Below are 22,774 nucleotides of genomic sequence, written 5' to 3'. Positions count from 1 at the left end.
ACAACACACAGTAACGAAGGGAGGTATCAGGAACTGAAAGAACACCGGCCTGTCCTCCGCGCAACAACAACAGAATAAGAATGGCACAATGCACAACAATGGCAACTGACACGCAAGAACGGCCGACGCGCACACCCAGGAATGTGTGTTTTAGTGCGTGTCCATGTTGCAGTTCCATCCGCTCGGCTCAAGTCCAACGTCAAAGAGCAAGTGGTAGAGCAGGAATGACGAACGGGCGCTCAATTGCTCCTTCAAGTCCTCATCCAGTCAGCACACTAGGTAACACCCAGTGTGGCAGGCGCTGAAGATCTGTGACGAGAAGGAGAGTCCAATCCCCTGAGGCACAGCACAACAACGCACATCCGCATGTCATACACACCCACCCGGCCCCAGGGTAGTGGAGATGATGTAATTCCGGCCCACTTAAGAAACCCCAATAAATACCCAAAATAGACGCGATGAATGCCCCAGTATTTAAATTTTTACAACAACATTATTTACACGTGACAACAACAACAAAAATTCCCGCTCTTGCCCACCAGCAGTCCTCCCTTGAGGACCAGCACAGACATCGCACGTATACAGCATGTACCCCCACTCTCAACAAAACCCCCAGTCGCACACCCTCGCGTGGAAAGAGCCATGCTCCCCAGCTGTAACGTTTAACTCGCCCTAACCCCACCGTGGTCGTCAAACCACAGCAACATCCACTGACCATACTCTCGGCTAGTGCAATTTCGGGGATGAGCAGCAACTCGGCCATGCTCCTCCCTTACTATCCCATCAGCGATGGACACACACAGCCTCGTATAGTCTGATGCTTTATAGCCCAGGAAGATTCATCCCCCGGCAATGCCAGACCCCATCGACTCCCCCCACGAGGTAATGTTCTTTTATAGATTCAATAACCCAGAGCGGACAAGTCTGCGGCCCTTCCCGCTGGAGGACCCGCATAGAGAATCCCTGCTCCATGCTAGCCAGGTCACCCCGTTCGCTGGCACGAAACAAAACCTCTACTCCAAATCCTGTGAGCCCCCGGCCCACCAGGTTCAGTCTGCCACCGCACAACTGAACCATGACTCCCCGAGCCATATGAGCACACGGCCCATTAGTTTGAGACATACCACGGAGGTTTCGCCTCCGGGCTGTCAGGTCAGCCATCAGCCATAGGCCGATGTGACCACAACTCGTGCATCACCCAATCAACAATGGTAGGCATAACAGATGGAATATTTGCCCCACCGAGGTTTTTCTCGCGCGCTCAAAATGGCGGCCCCCTTCGCCAAGCGCGTTCTCGCAATATCTCGCACGCACTCAAAATGGCGGCCCCTTGCGCAAAGCGCATCGTCGCCATACCCCGCATGCGCGCAAAATGGCGGCCCAACGTGCGAACACGTGGCCAGTTTTCCCCGTGCGTGCACCCCAGCTGCCCTTTGCTGGGGGTCACAAGATGCATCCCCCGTCACGTTGTAACATCCCCACCAACGACAGACGCACAGCCCCAGCTTGCTGCGCACAGCAGTCATATCGGGGAAATTTTAACCAATATTTTACCAAAACACATTGGTTACACACACCAACCCGCAAAGCAACTCCTGGCTGCATGCAATCAACCGAATGAGCGACGCCACTTGGCGCCAATTTACGGCCCCATCGCCATTAACATCTAAGCCGCCCACAACGGCGTCATCGCGCACCCTCATTTTCAAAAAGCTCAATTACCTATAATATACACGCAAGCTCGTGTGCATAAACACCCATACAACCACATTTTTGGGTCCCCCTCGAATTGTTACCAATTTCCAACAGGTACGCACAATTAATAACAATCCCAACCCCAATAGTCAACCAATGCATCGCACCCCATAACCGTACAGAACGGTGTAACAGCACATGCAGTCAGCATATCGCGATCACACGCATACATTTAAGCACAATAGCAACAGATCTGCAGGCAACCAACCACACCATTAATCCTGTCGTAACTTCGCAGCAACAACACAAATATTCTCTCTTGCAACAACCACATCGCACACAGCACCTCGCAGCACAATACACCAAAAAAAAATATTTTTCAATTAAGCCCGTCGCACACGGTAACCCACGAGATGGCACAGCGCAGGATACCCGACGCTCCCAAATTAATAATTAACTTTGCCATCAAGATAACAACTCCACGCCGCAGTGCACACACACTATTTGACACTCAGCAAGCACAGCAGACTCTCCGTCCATCCTCAACACACACACATACACACTAATTGACACCGAGCAACAAGCAAAATAGCGCGTTCATCCAGAACACACACACACACACAGCCCGAACCACGCTCCGCACGCTCGAGACATGACAAAAATCGCACCCCGGCACACGCTAGATGGGTGAGGTGTGTGTTTAAGGCCGGGTGCGTATCGTTACGACTCGCCCGGGGCTGCAGCAAGCAGAGGGCGCAGGGTGGTAACTTGAGACGCCTCGCAGAACTCGAACGATGACTTGACTGCCCCGTTATCTCGCACCCGAGCCAGGACGGGAGAGCTCCCGTCCCAGCAGCTGCAGCGTCGGCGTCCTCTCCTCGCAGCTCCTTCTCGCAAAACAGCAGCTTCACAGCAGGCTGCTCACCCCGCGGCACCTCCAGATGGCAGCGCAAGGCCGCCTCTCTGCCGCGATGTTGAATATGGCGGCGTCTTCCCGCCGCGGTGAAGACAAGATGGCGGCTTCCCGCCGTTTCTCCCCTGCCACGCCCAAGATGGCATCTTCGTGCCGCGTGGCAGATGGCGCTGGCAGCGCAGGCAAGGCGGAGGCCTGCGGATCACCACCGGGCCCCCCTGATGCCGTCCTCGGCGTGGTGAGCTCACACAGTTGCGCCAGCACAATTTTCAAGGTCTCCAGCTGCGCCGCCATCTGTCTCGATTGTAAGTCGGCGTCCTCCGGCGCAGACGGGTCCCCGACGCGGCGACATCTTGCACCCCCGGACCCGTACTCGTTCCAGCACGGATCTCCTCTTCCATCGCAGGCAGGTCCATCGCCTGAGGAAGGTCGTCGTCGTCGGATGATGCAGCAGACGACGGCGCAGGAACATTCTCTCCTCTGAGTTGTTTTGACATGCCGTTTCACTTCTGACACCAGTGTAATAAAGGACTCGGCCACTGTGTCTGTCTCCGTGTCCTTTATTCGGGTTCGTATACTTTTCCCACATGGCTCTCTCAGAGACTCCCCGCTTGGCAGCTCCACAGCTGCCTTCGCTCCCGTAGCCTTCCGCGCTCCTGCAGCTCCGCTGCAGGTCCCTGGTGCAGCCCTCTGGCTGCTCTCACAGCAGCTCCACCGCTGCTCCCCGTTCCTCCGTGCTCGGTCACCGCTGGCTGGCGGTGCCGAGTCTTACCGTGTGTGGCGATTTTCGCCACTCCCCAACCTCAGCCCTGCGTGGCCTCTGTGGCGATCTCGCCACTCTCCAACCTCAGCCCTGCGTGGCCTCTGTGGCGATCTCGCCACTCTCTGTCTCTATCCCCAACTCTCTCTTCCACCCCGCTGGCTGGTGCCGTCATGAGCCCCTCAGCCACCAGGCTGAGGCACGGCGACCACCCAACGTGGTCTCCACTCTTCACTCCCCCCGACTCCTGGATCTCTTCCTGTCTCCCCGCTATAACTTCTCCCCCCACGTGACCCTGACTCCTCCCTCTCGGATCGTCACATCCCACCCGCCCATTTACGCCCGCATTACATTGTGACAGCAGGGAAACTGTGTCTCACGTATAAGAAATAAAACAGAGGGTGTTAAGATGTTAACACACCAAACAGAGACCTGTTGAACATGCAACACAAAGTTATTCAAATATATGAATCGGTTTTACTCTTTTTGTCAATAAAACAGGGGGTGTTAAGATGTTAAAACACCAAACAGAGACCTTTTGCAAGGAATCAGGTTACTGCATAAACCCCATGTGGTAGTTGTGGCGAACATGCGATGTTCTTTTTTGTATGCATATTCACCACAAGTACCGTGTGTGGTCAATTCTGTACATGATTACTTGCAGAAGGTTCCTGTTTGGTGTTTTGACGTCTTAACACCCCCCGTTTTATTGCCAGAAAGGGTTAAACCTATTCGTATATGTTGATACTGGCAAGGGAGGTCCCATAACGTGTCTCACGTGGTTTGCCCGCTGTCCAAGGTTCGCCCTCCTGTTTGTAAAATTACGCGCAAGATGTCCCTACTAGTTTTCTACATATCTCGCTCAGCAAGAAGGGGCTGCTCGGCCAATTACCTACTGGGACAAGCCAAGTTGGCAATTTTAAAGAGTCGAAAGAACAAGTTGGCAGGTTCCGAGTGCGCGAACACCGCTTTCTTATTCCGTCTGTTGGCGAGCACAGGGATGCAGGTTGAGTTTGGTTCTCATAAAATGATGAATGATCTGGGCAGGTTCAACCACGGGTGGTGCGCTGACGAAGCGCTGTGTGAAGCCTGCAATGGCGACTTAGTTTTTCACTTTTGATGCGATTTGTGTGCAATGTCGTCTGTGACGCATTTTTACTTACGTGGAAATTTCCCATTCTGGATAAAAGAATAACAAATTGCCAAAAAAAGTCGACTTTCTCGATGCAGCAGTCAAGTTCCACATGCGATTCGCCGATAACCAAAACCGCGGAGAGCAAATTTCGTGAATAACCAGATGATTACTGTACTTTTGATGATCGCAATATCACACATCTTACCTTTATACTGCGTAGCTTGCACCTTGTATTTGATGTTTATAGGAACAAGGTTATTCCCACTGTAACGACATTTTAATAAGATGATTATTTCAAGTCAATAAGATGATTATTTTCTGGTCAATAATCCGCACGTGCAATGCACCATTACTTAATTGCAAAATACTACTCCCCCCGTTGTCACCGTGAAACCAACGGCGAGTGGCAGCATGTAACTTTATAACTTCGTTTTTTTTGCGCACGCCTGCTGATGTGGATGCAGAGCAACCAACTACGATTTCACATTCAGGTGGATGGGTGTGAGTGCGTGTGGGTGAGTGTGGGGAGGGGTGTGGATGGGTGTGGGTGGGTGTGGGTGGGTGTGATAGGGCAGTTGTTGAGATAGTGGAGAGTGTCCCATACCTGGGCAGTGTGCTCATGACTGGCTCCGGTTTGACAGCAGAGGTCTCATTCCGAATCAGTCGAGCGGCATTATGTTTTCATCGTTTGTGTAACGCTGTGTGGAAGCTACCTGGTCTGTCGCTCCGCACGAAGCTTCAGGTCTTCCTCGGCCACGGTCATTCCCTCCCTTCTCTATGCTTGTGAAACGTGGACCTCCCTGATGGAGCATCTTCACCAGTGAGAAACATTTAGGCTGGCCTGCCTAAACGGGCGCGGCACGGGCTAGAGATGAGATGGAGTGATGTGGTACAGGAGGATGTGGAGCTGAGTGGACTTGCCGATGACTGGTACCAGCAGTGTCAAGATCGACCTCTGTGGAGCAGGCTCGTGAAGGACGCTACCGGGCAGTTGGAGGGAGTCACCCTCCAACATCAACGGAGAGCAGAGGAGCGATGCTCACAACAACGAGTTAAGTGCCGGGTGGCTAAAGCACAGCAAGTTGGCACAGTAGAGGGCACAGGTGGTGCATCAGCCAGTCATCTCAGTCAGTCGACCCGTGGCATGGAGTCTGCAGGGACATACTTATTACCTGGGTCTGCCCCGTGACCACCTGCCAGCGGGCGTTTGACACTACACGTTGCTTCAACATGCACATAGCCTGGCACAAGCATCGTGGGGACGTCACCACCACTTAGTGGTGAATGGCGGTTGTTGTATGGGTGAAGGAGTGTGAGTGTGTTGGTCTTCTTCTTCCGCATGCCTGCTGATGTAGATGCAGATCAACCAACCACAATTTCACATTCAGGTGGTAGAGCCAGATAAGCCACATCAGGAGCAGCGGAGTGGTGGTATCGCTGTGATTTGGGGCATTGCGTGGTTACACGGTTTCCCATGGTCTCTGTTCTGGATGACCACAGTCACACTCCTACTACCACAGAGGTTTTTTAAAATCCTTTATATTAAGTTCACTTGCTTGCTTGCTTGCGCGCTTATGACCGTGCAAATCTTTCAGTCGTATTTTTTTACCCACTTCCCGTGATCCAATCGAGCTGACATTTTGCACACAGACTCGTTGTGCGTGACAATTAATTTTCCTGAAAATGTTTTTGTAAAATTTTACACTTTTTAGGATTTTTTTTTATATGTAATTACCAATTGCTTAATGGTGGCAAGCAATCATCTGACCCATGGGTGGCAGCCATCTCAAGCCAGAGGACGAGAGGACTCTAGCCGCCCGTTTCAAAGACCAATGTGGGCTGGGTTGTGGCCCATTGAACACGCATATAAAGGATTTATAGTGAAAAACTTTGTTTTTACGGGTTAATTTTTTAAGTTTACATTTGTGCATCAGGATATCCGCATCTCCTGCTGCTCTGGTCTTTGCGGTGGATGCTGCTAAGAGTGAGACCGCGAACAGCTTCGTGTGAACACCAAAACCCCCAGAGGGGATCCCTCTGCATTGGCTCGTTCACAATAACGCGGTGTTTGTGAGTTCTGTTGAACTCCACCCAGCTTCCCAAGCTTCATCGGGTGTAAGAGCAACAGGCTCTAACAGGAGGCCTTGCGTGACTTCACGCAATGACGAGGGGGAACGTTGTCGAGGTGCTGATGAATTGGAAAGTTGGCTGTTCTCTTCGTATTCACAGCGACTTTGCCGGAGGGTTTTTTCTACATTTTTTAAATTGGACTTCACGAAAATTGGACATTGTCTCTACACCGGTGGTTATCCCCCCCCCCTCCAATCAGGTGTCCCACCAATCCCCTGCCTCCTTGTTTTTTTTATGGTGGCGGCGGCTCCGTTCCATCACCAATTTTCTTCATTAATCGATGGGTATGTGTGTGTGTGTGTTCACGGGTCGTGTCCCCCCACCTAAACTCAGGATTGCATTCCAGTGACACGGTGGGCTTGGGATATCCATAAACTTCACGAGAAGGAATAGTGGTCTACGCTGGCCTACGATGGAGGATAGTCTATGAATGGACGATGGTCTACGATAGTCTATGTAGGTCTAAGATGGTCTACAATGAATGATGTTCTATGAAGAATGATGGTCTATGATAGTCTATGATGGTCAACGATGATCTATGATTAATGGCGGTCTACGATGGTTTACGATGAATGGTGGTCTATAATAAGTGATGGTCTACGATGGATGATGGTCTACGATGAATGTTGGTCTACGATAATCTGCGATGGTCTATAATGGTCTACGATGATCTATGATTAATGGCGGTCTATGATGGTCTACGATGAAATGGTGGTCTACAACAGTCTACGGTGGTCTATGCTAGTTTACGATTGTCTATGTTGGTCTATGTTGAATGGTCGTCTACGATCATCTACGATTGTCTACAATAATATACTGACGACATTCGAGGTATAATAACGAGGATTTCACACAGCTCTCTCATTGACATGCCAATTTCTCTGCTCCAGCAGACCCACCTCTCTCTCTGTCCCCCCCCCCCCTCCTCTCTCTATTTAAGACCACGACACAGAGGTATTGGGTCTCTGTGTGTATGTTGTGTGTCTCTCTCTGTGTGTCTCTGTGTTGTCTCTGTGTTCGTGTGTCTGTCTGTGTGTTTCCGTGTCTGTGTTTATCTTTCTCTCAAATGTAGTTCTATCTGATAACGACTGCTTGTGTTGCAATCTATTATTTAATTTAGTTATTTTCTACGTGACTTTAGCGCAAGAACGAAAGAGTAATTCCTGCAGTCACAAAAACTTCCAATCAAGTGTTTACTTACTGTATACATACAGAGCAACCTTACTATGTATATATAGTAAAACCTTACTGTAGATAGAGACAGGGTGCTTAAAAAAATAAACACTTACATGGGACTATCGTTATTAATGGGAAAAAAACGGATAATACACTAACATTATAGCAAATGTGTATTAATAGCTGCAAAAAGTCATAGAGTCTCCACTTGTTCGCCATCATTGTCAACACGTGCCTGGAATCTTCTCCAGGTGGTCTCCAGAGCCTGGAGGCACATTTCTTGTGGTATTGTTGCAAATTGTCAGAAGTGTCCATTTTTTTGAAGCACCCTGTATATATATTCTGAGACATTACTGTAGCTCGTCGACTGCGCACAGAACCCGCTCTCTAAAGGTGCATGCATCCTGCGTTGTAATGGAGGACGTGTTTCTGCATCGTGAGAAAAGTCTCCCCCCCCGGCATGGGGGAAGAAGAACGACTGGATGAAGTGAGTTTGCCGAGTAGCCATAACAAGTCAACTCTTGCTCGTAGCGGGTTTCAGACGTTGTCGAGAACCGAAGTCTCTCGCTCACCTCGAGAAGAGCTGGCACTCCTCACTCGTGAACATGTGCGCGTACTTGGTGTACGACACGTAGCCCCGGAGGGCACTGCAGGGCATCCCCCTCGGCCTCGCGCACCGCCACGCCTCGCCGCGCTCTGCGTCGCCGAAGTCGCAGAGCCGGCCACCTGCCGTTGCGTTCAGGGACACGTGGCAGACAGACCGCTCCTCGCGTCGGCCGGACACAAACGAGCCCCAGAAGCCGATCTTGTCAGGCACGGCCTCGCGCACCCTCTCCAGCGCCGCGACCGCCTTGCTCGAGTGGACGAGCACCACCTCGGCGTGGCTCTCGCCTGGCCATGAGATGCGGAAGGCCACGAGATATGTGCCATCGCCGTGATCGGTCACCGCGCCGGAGGCGGCCGCGTCGAGCTGCACGTTTGAGAGCCTGGCGAGCAGGAAGTCCCCGCCATGGTGCTTGGGGCGCCCGGCGAAGTCTCGCACCTTGACTTCGACGAGCAGCGTGTCACCCACGCTGAGCGGTCGCGTCCTGTTGCCATTCATAACCCTGGCAATGCTGTTGGAGGCTGATGAGACGAAGGTCATGTCCGCGATTGGGCGAGCAATGACCTTCGGTTTATTTTTTAACATCATCTCGTATAAACTTGCACGACAGGAGTAGACCACAGGCATGCCCTCGTCAATCTTTAACAACATCTGCAATAGAAGATATTTTTTACGTCAATTAATTTGGAAAAGCAATAGCAAAATAGCACCCCCTCCACATCCCCCCACCCCCCTATTCTTGCAAAATTCCTCCCCAATTTCAGGTCTGGTGTTCGGACGCATGATAATCAGAGTAAGCGTATATCCCGACCAGAGACCACTGAGATAAGAATTTGACTTTCAAGGGCTACTCGGGCCGGCAGACAAAGAGTTCCACAATTACGGCTTATAAAAAAAAACGAACAACAATAATACATATTATGTTATAAGAATAGGTTTTACCCTTTCTGGCAAATAGACAGGTGTTAAGATATTAAAACACCAAACTGAAACCTTTTGCAAGGAATATGCAAAAAAATGCTTTGGTAGTATATGCATTCTTTGAAACTGATTGGTTCATACCAGAGACAGCTTTCTTTATAGCCGAGTCTCAAACAGTATTAGACCAGAGGACGCCAAAAGGCGAACAGCACAAAGACAATGCCACTATCAGGACATTGAGAGCTCGGAGCGAGCAGCTACATCATGGGACATCTCTAGCCAGTATCAACATATAAGAATAGGTTTAACCCTTTCTGGCAATAAAACTAACACTGTTTGAGACTACAAACACCCGCACCTTCTTGCAAACGAACACACCCGTACTTACGAATACCTATACAGGAGTTGTGTTAAGATGTTCAAACACCAAATATAAACCTTTTGTAAAAGTTACTGCATTAACCACACACACAGTACTTGTGGTGAACATGCAAAAAAGCGTGGTTCTGATCATATTTGGCATTGTCTTTGAAACTGATTGGCGTACACCAGAGACAGCAGCCTTCTTTAGGGCCTAATCTCACCACCAGTGTCAGTAGACGAGTATAATATACTATTACTTATGTAGTGATATTGCGGATGTCACTGTGGAATGCCGGCCTGAGAGAGGCACGGCGTGCGGTGTGGGTGCAGTACCGGCCCTGGAGGGGCTCGGTGAGCTCTGACTGACAGCCTTGGAAGGCACCACGCTCTGTGTGCAGTGCCGACCCCTACAGGATAGTGTGTGAGAGTGCCGGCCATGGGAATGGGGTTGCTAAGGGCCATGGCACTCTGGTTGACCCCGAAGGACACGTGACCGGTAAAGTCTACACAGGGCCCCCAGATGGGGGCTAGGGGTGGTCACGTGTCAGGTCTGAGGTTCTGCTCGAGGATTCTCGAAGGTGGTCGTGGCCAAGGGCGGAGCCAGCCACGCCACAGAGGATAAAAGCCGGGTCCCCCAGAGGGACCAGCTGCTGTTGTTCATCCAGAAGAATCTACGTTCTACATCCTACAGAGTCTCCAACACGTGGACCTGGACCCAAGCTGTGGTCCGATCCGTTGTAGCTAGTTACCGTGCAGTTAGCCTGGTGGTCCACCACCATAGATTGTTGTCGTGTTAAGGGGTAGTTACCCCGAGTGTTGGTATTAATAAATGTGTTGCCTCCAATGTGTACGTCTGCGACTCAGTTGAATCCACTTCACTTATGTAGTCTATTAGTCTTTCATAATCATGTAACAATTTTATGCATTGTCTTTGAAACTTATTGGCCTACACACGAGACAGCAGCCTTCTTTAGGGCATAGTCTCACCAGCAGTGTCAGACTAGAGAACGCCAAAAGGCGAAGAGTACAAAGAGGACATAGGTGTGGACCAGTGCAGTGACACAAAGACCTTATACCATGTGGACAAATAGCAGGGCCAGATTCTTCCTTCATGTGTACCAGTGTAATGCGAGCGTAAATGGGGTTTGCTGCTGGGCTCTGGCCCAATCACACGGCCCGGGGTATTGGGGGGCGGAGCCCAGTATGGGGGGCGTGTGGGAGGGGCCGCCGTTCACCTCGGGTCCAATTGGAAGCGAGGTGAATGCGGGTGGAGCCAGCAGGGCAGTATGGGAAGGCCGGATCTGACGATCCGGAAGGGGAGGAGTCAGGATCACATGAGAAACAGAATATAGGGGGGAGCCCGGAAGGGATCGGGGTCAGTTGTTGGAGTGAAGAAGCGGGGCAACGTTGGGTGGCCGCCGCGCCATCAGCCACGTGGCTGATGGGGCTTCGGCACACCATCGGCCAGCGGTATGTGGAGTGGAGGAGACGCTGGTCCGCTGTCAGGACCAGCGGGGTGCGAGAGGAAGCGGAGGAGCTGTCGGAGCAGTGCGCATGGGCGCGAGCGAGGAGACGCTGGTCCGCTGTCAGGACCAGCGGGGTGCGAGGAGGGAGCCGACGAGGGAGCGCGTGCGGGGCGCACGCGAGGAGATGCTGGTCCGCGGTCAGGACCAGCGGGGTGCAAAGAGGAAACTAAATAAAAAACCAACGGAGACCAGCAGTGCCTGATGAAGTCTTTTATTACACTGGAGTCAGAAGTGGACTTTTTCAAGGCAAAATGACATCAAGGAAGATGGCTGAGCACTTAAAAAAGCGTAACCCACTTGTTACATCTTCCGACGACGAAGAGGCGGCAACACAGAACCGGCTGACCCCGGGCTCCGTGGTCCCGGTTATTGCAACCACGGCTGGTGTGTCTTCCGCACCAGTGGAGGACATCGGGCGCGCTGGGAAGACGGCCGCCAGCACACGTCCTCCAGCGGCTACGTGGCAGGCCGCCGCCATCGTGAACATCGCAGCGGAGAGGCGGCTGGGCTCTGCCATCTCGGAGGTGCTGCGTGGTGTGCATCGTGCTGCTGATGCGGCTGTTTTGCAGGAAGGAGCCGCAAGGAGAAGACGCCGATGCTGCTTCACCACCTTCAACGAGAGAGCGCCAGAGCCATGGGGGAAGCTGCCGTTGCTGCTGCTGCCTGGGCGGGAGCACCCCCGCACTGGCTCAAGTGCGAGACACCAGAGCAGTCGCAAGAGGACGCTGCGCTCACCATCCGAGTTCTTCGAGGCGTCTCAAGTCACCACCCTGCCGTCCTCTGCTCGCCGCAGCCCCCGGGTGAGTCGTGACGATACGCACCCGGGCCTAACACATACCTCACCCATTTTGCGTGTGCTGGGTTGCAATTGCGTTGTTATGGCTCGAGATTGCGGAGCGCGGTTCGAGTTGTGTGTGTGTTGAGGATGGACGCGCTGTCTGCTTGTGTTTGCTCTGTGTCAAATAGTGTTTATGCGTTGTGGCATGGGGATGTTATCTTGATGGCGAAGTTAATTATTAATTCGGTTGCGTCGAGTGTCCCGAGCCCCTTACCATCCCGTGGGTTGTCGTGTGCGACGTGGTTTTTTTTATGATGATTTTTTTTTTGCTGCAAGGTACGACAGGGTTAACGGTGTGTTGTCTGCCTGCAGCTCTTATCACGATTGTTCATAATGTACGACCTGTATGGAACTTTGCTGCTTGTGATCGCGATATGCTGACTGCACATACTGTATAGAGTGTCTTTCTGTACAGATACGGAGTGCGGTGCATTGTTCTGACCATTGGGTTCGGGATTGTTATTAGTTATGCGTACCTGTTCGGAAATTGGTCAATTCGTTGGGGGACCCTAATTTTTGGTTGTATAGGTGTTCGTGCTCGCGAGATTGCATGTGTGTTCATAGGAAATTGCGATTGTTGAGGGATGAGGGCGTTGTTGGTGGCTCTGCCGTCAAGGGTGCATGGAGCCGTAAATTGCCGCCAAGTGGCGTCGCTCTTTCCGTTGATTGCGTGCAGCCAGGGGTTGCATTGCGAGTTGGTGTGTATGAGCAATGTGTCTGGGTCAAAGAATGGGTTAAAAATTCCCCCGATACGACTGCTGTGCGCAGCGAGCTGCGGCGATGCATTGTATCGTTGGGGGTTGTTAACGTGACAGAGGATGTGTGTTGTGACCCCCAGCAAGGGGCAGATGGGGTGCACACACGGGAAAAACTGCCGAATTGGTCGCACGTTGGGCCGCCATTTTGGGCTAGCGTGGGAAATCGCGGGGATGCGCTTGGCGCAGGGGGCTGCCATTTTGAGCGCATGCGGGAAACCTCGGTGGGGCGCTTCGCGCGTGCCGCCGCCATTTTCAGCGCGCACGGGCGTGCGTACCGCCACCATTTTGAGTGCGGGAAACCTCGGTGGAGCGCTTCGCGCGTGCCGCCGCCATTTTAAGTATACACGTCGAGCCGTGGGGATGCGGTTATGGCTGTCATCCCTTGATTCTCGTGTTGCGCTCTAACTTGTGTGCGTGCATTGCGTGTTTTGCGCAATGCTGGCGTGTTGGCGCCCATTGGGGTAACAGGAGCATAGTGGCCCGTGTCTGACTAAAGGGGGGCGTGTCAATGCACCAGCATTTTGGGACTGAGATGCTGGCTGGGTTCTATTCTGGGGCACATATTTCACCAGTTTACACCTGCCATTGTTGAGTGGGTGATGCACGAGTTGTGGTCACATCGGGCTATGGCCGATGGCTGACCTGACAGCCCGGAGGCGAGACACTCCGTGGTATGTCTCAAACTAATGGGAGTCAGGGTTCCATCGTGCAGTGGCAGACTGTTTAACCTGGTGGGCCGGAGGCTCACGGAATTCAGGAGTAGGGGTTCCGTTACGTTGCAGCGAACGGTGAGACCTGGCTAGCATGGGGCAGGAATTCCCCTTGCGGGTCCTCCAGCGGGAATGGCCACGGACTTGTTCCGCTCTGGGTTATAACGGTATTGAATGTATAGGGGAACTAGTCCTGCAGATCCTATTCGGGGATATGGATATTGTGGGGGTTCAAGCAAATGGTATATGGCCTAGGTTAGCGGAATGTGACGGGTCCGGGGTGATTGCTAGGACGGCAGTGAGGCCACATGCTGGACAGCGGGTTCAGCCTATTGGTGATAGTAAACCTAAGTTGTTCGGAATGCGTGTTGGGGAGTGCGACTCCATATCGTCAAGATATTGGCTAGGGAACATTGCCTCTTGGCGGGTCGATGGGGTCTGGCCTTGCCAAGGGATGAACCTTCCCTTGTCTGTAAAGCGTCAGACGATAAGATGCTGGGGTGTGTCCATTGGTGATGGGATAGTACGGGATGGAGCGTGGCTGAGTCATTGCGATGTGCCATTGTCTCGTCCCCGAAATTGCACTGGCCGAATGGATGGCCAGTGGACGTTGCTGTGGTTGGACGACCACGGTGCGGGCGAAGGCAAGTTAAATGTTGCCGCTGGAGAGCGTTGCTCTTTCCATGCGAGGGTGTGCGGCCGGGGGCTGTGTTGAGAGTGACAGTGGGTAGATGCTGTGTACGTGAGATGTCTGTGCTGATCCTCAAGGGAGGACTGCTGATGGGCAAGAGCAGGACAATTTTTGTTGTCACGTGCAAATTATATTTTTTATTTTAAATGTAGATACTGGGGCATCCCCCAGGTGCAACTTCTTGCCGGATATAGGGGTCGACCTGATGTGCGTTTCGTCGTGCTGTGCCTCAGGGGGTTGGGTTCTCCTTCTCGTCACAGATTTTCGGCGCCTGCCACACTGGGTGTCACCGGTTGTGGTAACCGGATGTGGACTTGAAGGGGGAGTGGAGCGCCTGTTCGTCACTCCTGCTCTACCAGTTGTTCTCTGAATTTGGACTTGAGCCAGGTGGATGGATCAGCAACACGGACACGCTCTAAGACACCGCATTCCTGATTTATGCGCGTCTGCCGTTCTTGCGTGTCCGTTACCGTTGTTGTGCATTGCCTTCCATTCCTCAATTCTTTCTTGCTTGTTGCACGGAGGACGGGCCGGTGTTCCGTACCGGATCCTAATCCCTTTCCTTTCGTTGATTGTGTTAGTCGTTTTTGTGCTCTCCATTGTGTCGGTTGTAATTCCTGAATGTGTTGCTGTCGCTCGCATTATTTTATCCTGTTTCAGCCGGGACGGCTGGTCTTTTACATCAGGGGGGGGGGGGGGGGTCATGTAATGCGAGCATAAATGGGGTTTGCTGCTGGGCTCTGGCCCAATCACACGGCCCGGGGTATTGGGGGGCGGAGCCCAGTATGGGGGGCGTGTGGGAGGGGCCGCCGTTCACCTCGGGTCCAATTGGAAGCGAGGTGAATGCGGGTGGAGCCAGCAGGGCAGTATGGGAAGGCCGGATCTGACGATCCAGAAGGGGAGGAGTCAGGATCACGTGGAAAACAGGATATAGGGGGGAGCCCAGAAGGGATCGGGGTCAGTTGTTGGAGTGAAGAAGCGGGACCACGTTGGGTGGCCGCCGCGCCATCAGCCACGTGGCTGATGGGGCTTCGGCACACCGTCAGCGGTGTGCGGAGTGGGGGAGTGGAGGAGCTGACGGAGGAGCGCGCGTGGGGCGCGTGCGAGGAGACGCTGGTCCGCTGTCAGGACCAGCGGGGTGCGAGAGGGAGCCGACGAGGGAGCGCATGCGGGGTGCGTGCGAGGAGACGCTGGTCCGCGGTCAGGACCAGCGGGGTGCAAAGAGGAAACTAAATAAAAGACCAACGGAGACCAGCAGTGCCTGACGAAGTCTTTTATTACACCAGCATGAAATGTGCACGGTAAGGCTTTGTAATAAATAAATAAAAACCTTGAATCGTACCTTGAGGTTGCTGGAAAAATACACCATGACGATTACCACCAGAGCGAGGAGAACAAATATCTTGATCTTGATGTCCATTGCCCTGACAATAGCTCTCGTCCAAAGATCACTTAAGGGAAAGAAAGAAACCCATCTATAAACAATAGAGATCGAAGACTCACACAACAAAACCCCGGTACAAAATGTACACACATACATGTACATGCATACAGATACATACACACACACACTCGCGTACAGACACGCATCAAAGACAAAGATCCCCCGTATAGCCTTAGCAGACTGTTTTGGCAAGTGCTGTTAGCGAGCACCTATGAAAGCCAGAACAGCACACGAGGGGGTGGGTGGCCAACACCACTCCCAGCCGCCTTTGTCTCTCCAGCAGCGATGTTTTTACGCACCGCACCAGATCATTATTTGAGGCTGAGTCGACCTATGGGAGGCCCAGGACCGGTTCATATAATCATCACTGGGTCTTGGCCGTGAGCAGGAATCGAACTCGGGTCGCCTGGTTCATATCGCAGCGTAGCGCTAACTGCTCCATTACCGCTCGCCAGACACACGTACATACATACATACACACGCATACATGCAGACACATACACACACGTACATATATACAGACACATACACACACATGTACGTATACACACGCACACGTACATACAGACACATACACACGCATACACACGTACATACAGACACATACACACGTACATACAGACCCAAACATCCACATACACACCTACATACAGACACATACACACGTACATACAGACCCAAACATCCACATACACACCTACATACAGATACATACACACGTACATACAGACACAAACATCCACATACACACGTGTGGTGCCACGACCGCAGAGCAACTCTGCAAGCGCCGCGACTCCCTCCCGGCCCCCGCACTAAATACGCCACCGGCACGCAGTGCACCCACGTAGTAGTATCCTGGCGGGGGGGGGGGGGTTGCCTGGCACATCGGGTTTTCATCCGAAGGGCCCCTAGGGGGAGAGTCCCACGGTTTCCCGGTGCCAGGAGATTGGCTGACCCCCACAGGACAGGTTACACTGCGGTGCCCCTAAATTGGCTTAAAATTGTATGGGCGACAAAAAAAGAGGTTCCCTGGGCCAACCGCAATGAGTTACTCACAACATTGGGGGGAGGACTGAGGGTGGAATATTAGGCGTAAAGAGCAAAACCGAAGGCTCATACTACTGGGCACGGGAGAACAATGGGTAAGGGGTGGGAAGAGCAAAAAAACGAAGCGATGGGTGGAGGCGTAACAGACGCTCCAGGTGAGGGCGGGACATCAGTTGTAAATCGAAAGGTAGGCGCGTGATTGGCTGCACGAGGTGACACCCCCCCCCCCCCCTCAGGCCTTTAAAGTTTAGAGAAAAGGTGGGAGCTCCGGGACGATTGAGCCAGTTGTCTACAACCTCCGGGCCATCACGACTCACTGCCTGCCGTCCTGCCTCTTCAAGCCACTCACAGCATCGGGGTCCCCGGCGTGAGCGCGAGCGCAGGGCTGCAGCGTAGGGGTGGTGCGAGTGATTTGAGCGTGAGGCGCGTGTCCTGCACCACACAAAGCCGCCATCGTTTGCGCGTGCTTGCGCTCGCGTGCGTGTTTACACAGTGTGCTTTACGCAGCGCGTTTACACGGTAGAAATGCGTTAACGGTGAGGCGTGCCCATTGCCCTATCCCAGCCGTTCCTTTCCCGCTGGCATTAGCCTCTGTTTGCACAGCAGATTAAGGCTTATCCATCCAGGGGGTAGGTGTGCATATTCATACCGCCGCCGTTTCTGTTGATCAGCGCTCGGCGTGTGCTGGATAACCTCGGCGGTGGTAAGCGCTCGCGTGCAGCGAGTTTCCACAGCGCGCTTTACGCAGCGAGTTTGCCTGTTTGCATTACGCTGCCGGGTCCTCCGGGGGCCGTAGCACTGGCCGTTGGGGAAGCACGCACCTATAGATATTCATACAGCCGCCGTTTATTTTTGGTTTACATTAGCATTGCGGGCACGCGGATTAGGGCTTAACGACCAGGAGGGGCGCGTGCATAGTCATACCGCCGCCGTTCGTTTTGGCCAGCCCCAACTTTGTGTGGGGAAAACGCGCCCGCAGGGACGCGCGCGTGCACGCCTCCGTGTTCGTTTTTGTGTGGTGGTGTACGGGTGCATGGGGGAGATAACCCACTCACTCACCCATCCACCCACTAATCCACCCATTCACCCACTCACCCACTCACTCACAATTCACCTACCCACTCACCAACTCACTCAACCACTCATCAACTCACTCATCCACCCACTCACTCAATCATCCAGTCACCACCTACTCACCCACTAAGCCACTCATCCACCCATCCACCCACTCACTAAATCACCTACTCACTAAATCACCCATTCATTCACTCACTCATCCACCCACTCACTCACTCATCCACCCAACAACACACTCATCCACTCACTCAGTCAGTCATCCACTCACTCACTCATCCACCCACTCACCCACGCACTCTAAAATCATAAGTCAGAAGTGGACGTCTTGTTGATTTACAAGAAGTTGTCCCCAATTACAAATGTATAGGCATTGTAAAGTTACCGTCGCACAAATATTTTAGCGACTTCAATAACAGCCGGCTTTAATGAGGATCCACTCACCCATTCACTATGCCACTCACTGTTTCACTCACCCACTCACTCATCCACTCAATCATCCACCCACCATCACACTCACCCTCCCACTCACCCACCCACTCAGTCAGTCATCCACCCACTCACTCATCCACCCACTCGCTCACTCATCCACCCATTCACCAACAAACTCCAAAATCAGCAGTCCGAAGTCGGTGTCTTGTTGATTTACAAGAAGTTAATGTCCCCAATTACTAATGCATATGTATTGTAAAGTTACTTTCGCAATCAAACATTTTAGCGATTTTAAGAACAGTCGGCTTTAATGAGGATCCACTCACCCACTCACTCTGCCAATCACTGATTCACTCACCCACTCACTCACTCATGCACCCACCCACTTACCCACTCATTCACCCACACACTCGCTCTCCAACTCACTCGTCCAACCACACTCACTGACTTATACTCTCTCACTCATCTACCCTTCTTCACCACTCACCCAGCCGCTCACTCACCCACCGACTCACCCACACACTCACCCACCAACCCACTCACCCTCCCACCCACCCACTCACTCTCCAACTCATTCACCCATTCACTCACTGACTCACCCAACCAATGATTCGCCCACGCATTCACCCATTCACCCACTCACTGACTCATTCACTGACTCATCCAGCCTACTCTCTCATTCACTCACCAACCAACTCCCCCACTCACTGACTCACTCACCCACCCTCTCACTGACTCACCCACCCACTCACTCACCCACTCCCTCACTCATGCACCCACTCACTCGTCCAGCCACATTCACTCACCTGCCCATTCACCCACTCACTGACTTGCTCAATGACTAACCCACCCACTCATTCACTAACTTACTCACCTACAAGCTGACAAACTCCCTCACATCCACCAACTCACTCAGTAACTCATCCACCAACTTACTCATTTACCCATTCACTCACACACTCACTGACTCACCCACTGACCCACCCATTCACTAACTCACTCACCTACTCACTCACAGACCTACTTTCTCACTCATCCACCCACTCACTGACTCACTCACCCACTCACTCACTAACTACCTCACCCATCCACCCACTCATCCACTCACACACTGACTCATTCACTCACCCACTTCGTTAGTCAGTCGGCTTTAGCGACGGCACCAGACGTGGCGTGAATGAAGCTCTAACCTTGCATTTGCTCGTCAAAGTAGACAACGCGTTGGCAAAATCTTTTTACTCTTTGGACCTGCGTGGTGGATTGATAAAATTGTTCCGGAATAGTCCGTTCAAAGTGTATTTTACAAAGGCGTACGTTAAACCAAGGACCAATTAAACTTCAATCGCTTGTTAAAACCCCTCAAACCCCTCCCCCCAGGGGTCATTGATGTATGAGCGGCCCACCCAATCACTCACTGATTCTCCCAATCACCCACTCACACAGTCACCCACTCACTCATTTACCAACAAACACACTCACCCACTCACTCACTCAACCACACTCGCCCACCCACTCATTAATTCATTCACCCACTCAACCACTCACTCACTTGCCCACCCACTCGAGCAATCATTCACCCAATCACACACTCAATCATTTGCACACCCACTCAATCACTCATTCACCCATCCACACACTCGCTCACTAGCCCACTCACTCACTCACACGCCCACTCACTCACCCATTCACCCACACACTCCCCCACCGAATCACTCATTCAACAAACCAACACAATCAAACAACCACTCACTCACTCACTCGCCAAAACACACTCAATTACTGATTCAAACACCCATCCACCCACTCACTCATTCACTCACTCATTCATTCAGCCAACCACCCACTCATTCACCGACTCAATCGCCCATAGATTCATTCACTTATTCATCCATCATCACACTCAATAACCCACATACTCACTCGCCTACACACTCACTGATTCACCAACCCATCCACCCACCGATTCAATCATTCGTTCACCCACTCACTCATCCACTCACACAATCACCCACATACCCACTAGCACACCTATTCAATCACTCATTCACCCACACACTCAATAACACTCCCACCCATTCACTCACTCGCCCACCCACTCACACACCCACTCACTCATTCAGACACCCACCTACTCATTCACCAACCCACTAACATACTCACTCATTGGCCCACCTACTCATTCACTCACTCACTCACCCACTCGTTCACCAACTCACTATTCACCCACCGACACACTCACTCGCTCACCCGTTCACTCACTTATATACTCACTCACCCACCCACTCGCCAACCCACTCATTCATTAATTCACTCACTCAAGCACTCGCTTACTTGCCCACCCACTCGATCACTCATTCACCCACTCCCCCACTCAACCGATTTCCCACCCACCCACCCACTCCCTCACTCATTCAACCATCCACAAACTCACTCACTCGCCCACTCACTCATTCACCCACTCACCCACTCTCTTACTCGCCCACCTACTCACTCATTCATTCACTAACACAAACACCGACTCACTCGCCAACACAATCACTCATTCATTCACCCATGGGTAGTGTTGGTTGGGACGTTTGCTGCTTCTGCTGCTGCACATACCTGAGCTGCTGCCATACTAGTAGATGATATCTGTGAGTGTGCTGAGCCTTTAGATCTTGTGGTGGACTTAGATGAGACAGAGTGCTGAGATCGTGTCTCTCTTAAGCCCTCCACGCGGTCCATTGCGTCTTGTAGCACTGCCTTCATATTAACAGGACCCTGCGGGGTGGGCTGGTAAGAACGAATAACCAAAGAATATAAACATAATGTATTATTACACTTGTTTAGCCAGGAAAGCCCCACTGAGTCTAAAGGTTTTTGTAGGGTCCTACCAAGTGTTTGCAGTAGGGGGCGATGTTGCTACACCGAATCGGACGATACGAAGGGAGAGTGTGAGGCCTATTTCTAGGCTTTAGGCCTAGCTGTAGGCGTGAGGCTGCTGTGAGTTAATTTTTAATTTACATGTTTTAATTATTTATGTAAAAGCTTTAAATGTAAATGTTTATATTTAAAAACATCAGGGAATGTAACATTGTTAAACATTAATTCCCTTTCACACATGCGGGGGTATGATACGAAGGGAGAGTTTGAGGCCTAGTTTTAGGCTTTAGGCCTAGCTGTAGGCCGCCGTGAGTTAATTTTAAATTTAAATGTTTTTATTATTTATGTAAAAGCTTTAAATTTAAATGTTTCTATTTAAAAGCATCAGGGAATGTAACATTGTTAAACATTAACTCCCTTGCACACACGCGGGGGTACGATACGAAGGGAGAGTTTGAGGCGTAGTTCGAGGCTTTAGGCCTAGCTGTAGGCTTTAGGGCGCTGAGTTAAATTTTAATTTAAAAGTTTTAATTAAAAGCTATCTCAGGGAATTATAAGGAAATGTTACACTTGTTTAGCCAGGAAAGCCTCATTAATTTAAATGTTTTAATTAAAAGCTATCTGAGGGAATTATAAGGGAATGTTACACTTGTTTAGCCAGGAAAGCGTCACTGAGTCTAAAGGTTTTTGTAGGGTCATGCCAAGTGTTTGCAGTAGGGGGCGATGTTGCTACATGGACGGACGGATGGACGATATAATCTATTGTAGGCTGGTCCACTTCGTTCCTACCAGTATCAGAGCAGTTCAAGGAAGTGCTCTTGTATGCACACTCCCTCGATGCCCTCGTCTGTTTTCACCTTCATCAGGAGGGAAATGTATTTATTTGCCGGCAGCTTGTAGCTTGAACTGCTCACCTTCACTCGCTTTATCACCCGCTGAATTGAGGCCACTGTGTATGGGGCGTTTTGAGCTTCAGATATATCTGCTTCAACCTGGTCCCATGCCCTTTGTATCCTGGCATCAAGGTCCTGCTTCTCAGCATCATAGCTTTCCAAGGCCCGCTGTGCCAGCCGGACCTCTCTTTGTGGCCTTGAACTCCCTTGGTCCTCTTGAGGCAGGATGGGAGGCACTGGATTGCTTAAATTACTTTCTTCAGCATCTCTCCCTGCTGAATTGTGGCTTTCCATGCTGCGATGCTTGCAACACAATTTTAATGTAGACTCGTTGCAGAGCTGGTTGCTTGTTTCAGGGCTGACTACTTGAGGGCTCCTTTCTTGCTGCAGGGCTGTTTGCCTGAGAGCTCCTTGCTTGTTGCAGGGCTGACTGCTTGAGAGCTCCAAGAAGGAGCTGGCTGGTTGGGAGCTCCAAGAAGAATGTCTTTTTACTGTCTCGGCCTCGCTATGCGCTGCGTTGCACCACTATCCAAGCAGATAACCTCGCATCCAATAAACATTCAGAGCCAGGGTGAACATCCGACTCCAAACGTATTTAATGAATTGAACGAGGTAAAACTGATGGAAAAACACAGCACAAATACAGCATCTGTTAATACTTGGTAATATCAATACAATGAATACTACAGCATCATAACATGTCTTAGATAACATTAAACTCAACAATAGATCCTGGATAGACCAGGCACCTACATTAGTACTGAATAGCTATAAAAGAGTATAAGCTACTGTGTTAAGTAAG

The 22,774-nt window shown here is 51.5% G+C and overlaps 1 protein-coding gene across 1 annotated transcript; it reads right to left on the bottom strand.

Moving 5' to 3' along the window:
- Positions 1-8,381: 8,381 nt before the first annotated feature.
- On the bottom strand, positions 8,382-22,217 carry LOC133349863 (NXPE family member 4-like; the record flags this gene model as incomplete). Its single annotated transcript, XM_061563668.1, has 4 exons — positions 21,994-22,217; positions 20,819-20,989; positions 15,563-15,671; positions 8,382-9,064 (listed from the first exon to the last, which is right to left on the bottom strand). Coding segments are annotated over exons 3-4 (761 nt in total), but the record flags the coding sequence as incomplete, so codon positions are not given.
- Positions 22,218-22,774: the final 557 nt, after the last annotated feature.

Source organism: Lethenteron reissneri, chromosome 31 (assembly GCF_015708825.2).
Source record: "Lethenteron reissneri isolate LAM-NWPU_2019-01 chromosome 31, ASM1570882v1, whole genome shotgun sequence".
Lineage (NCBI taxonomy): Eukaryota > Metazoa > Chordata > Hyperoartia > Petromyzontiformes > Petromyzontidae > Lethenteron > Lethenteron reissneri.
This window is presented reverse-complemented; position numbering and strand designations above follow the sequence as displayed.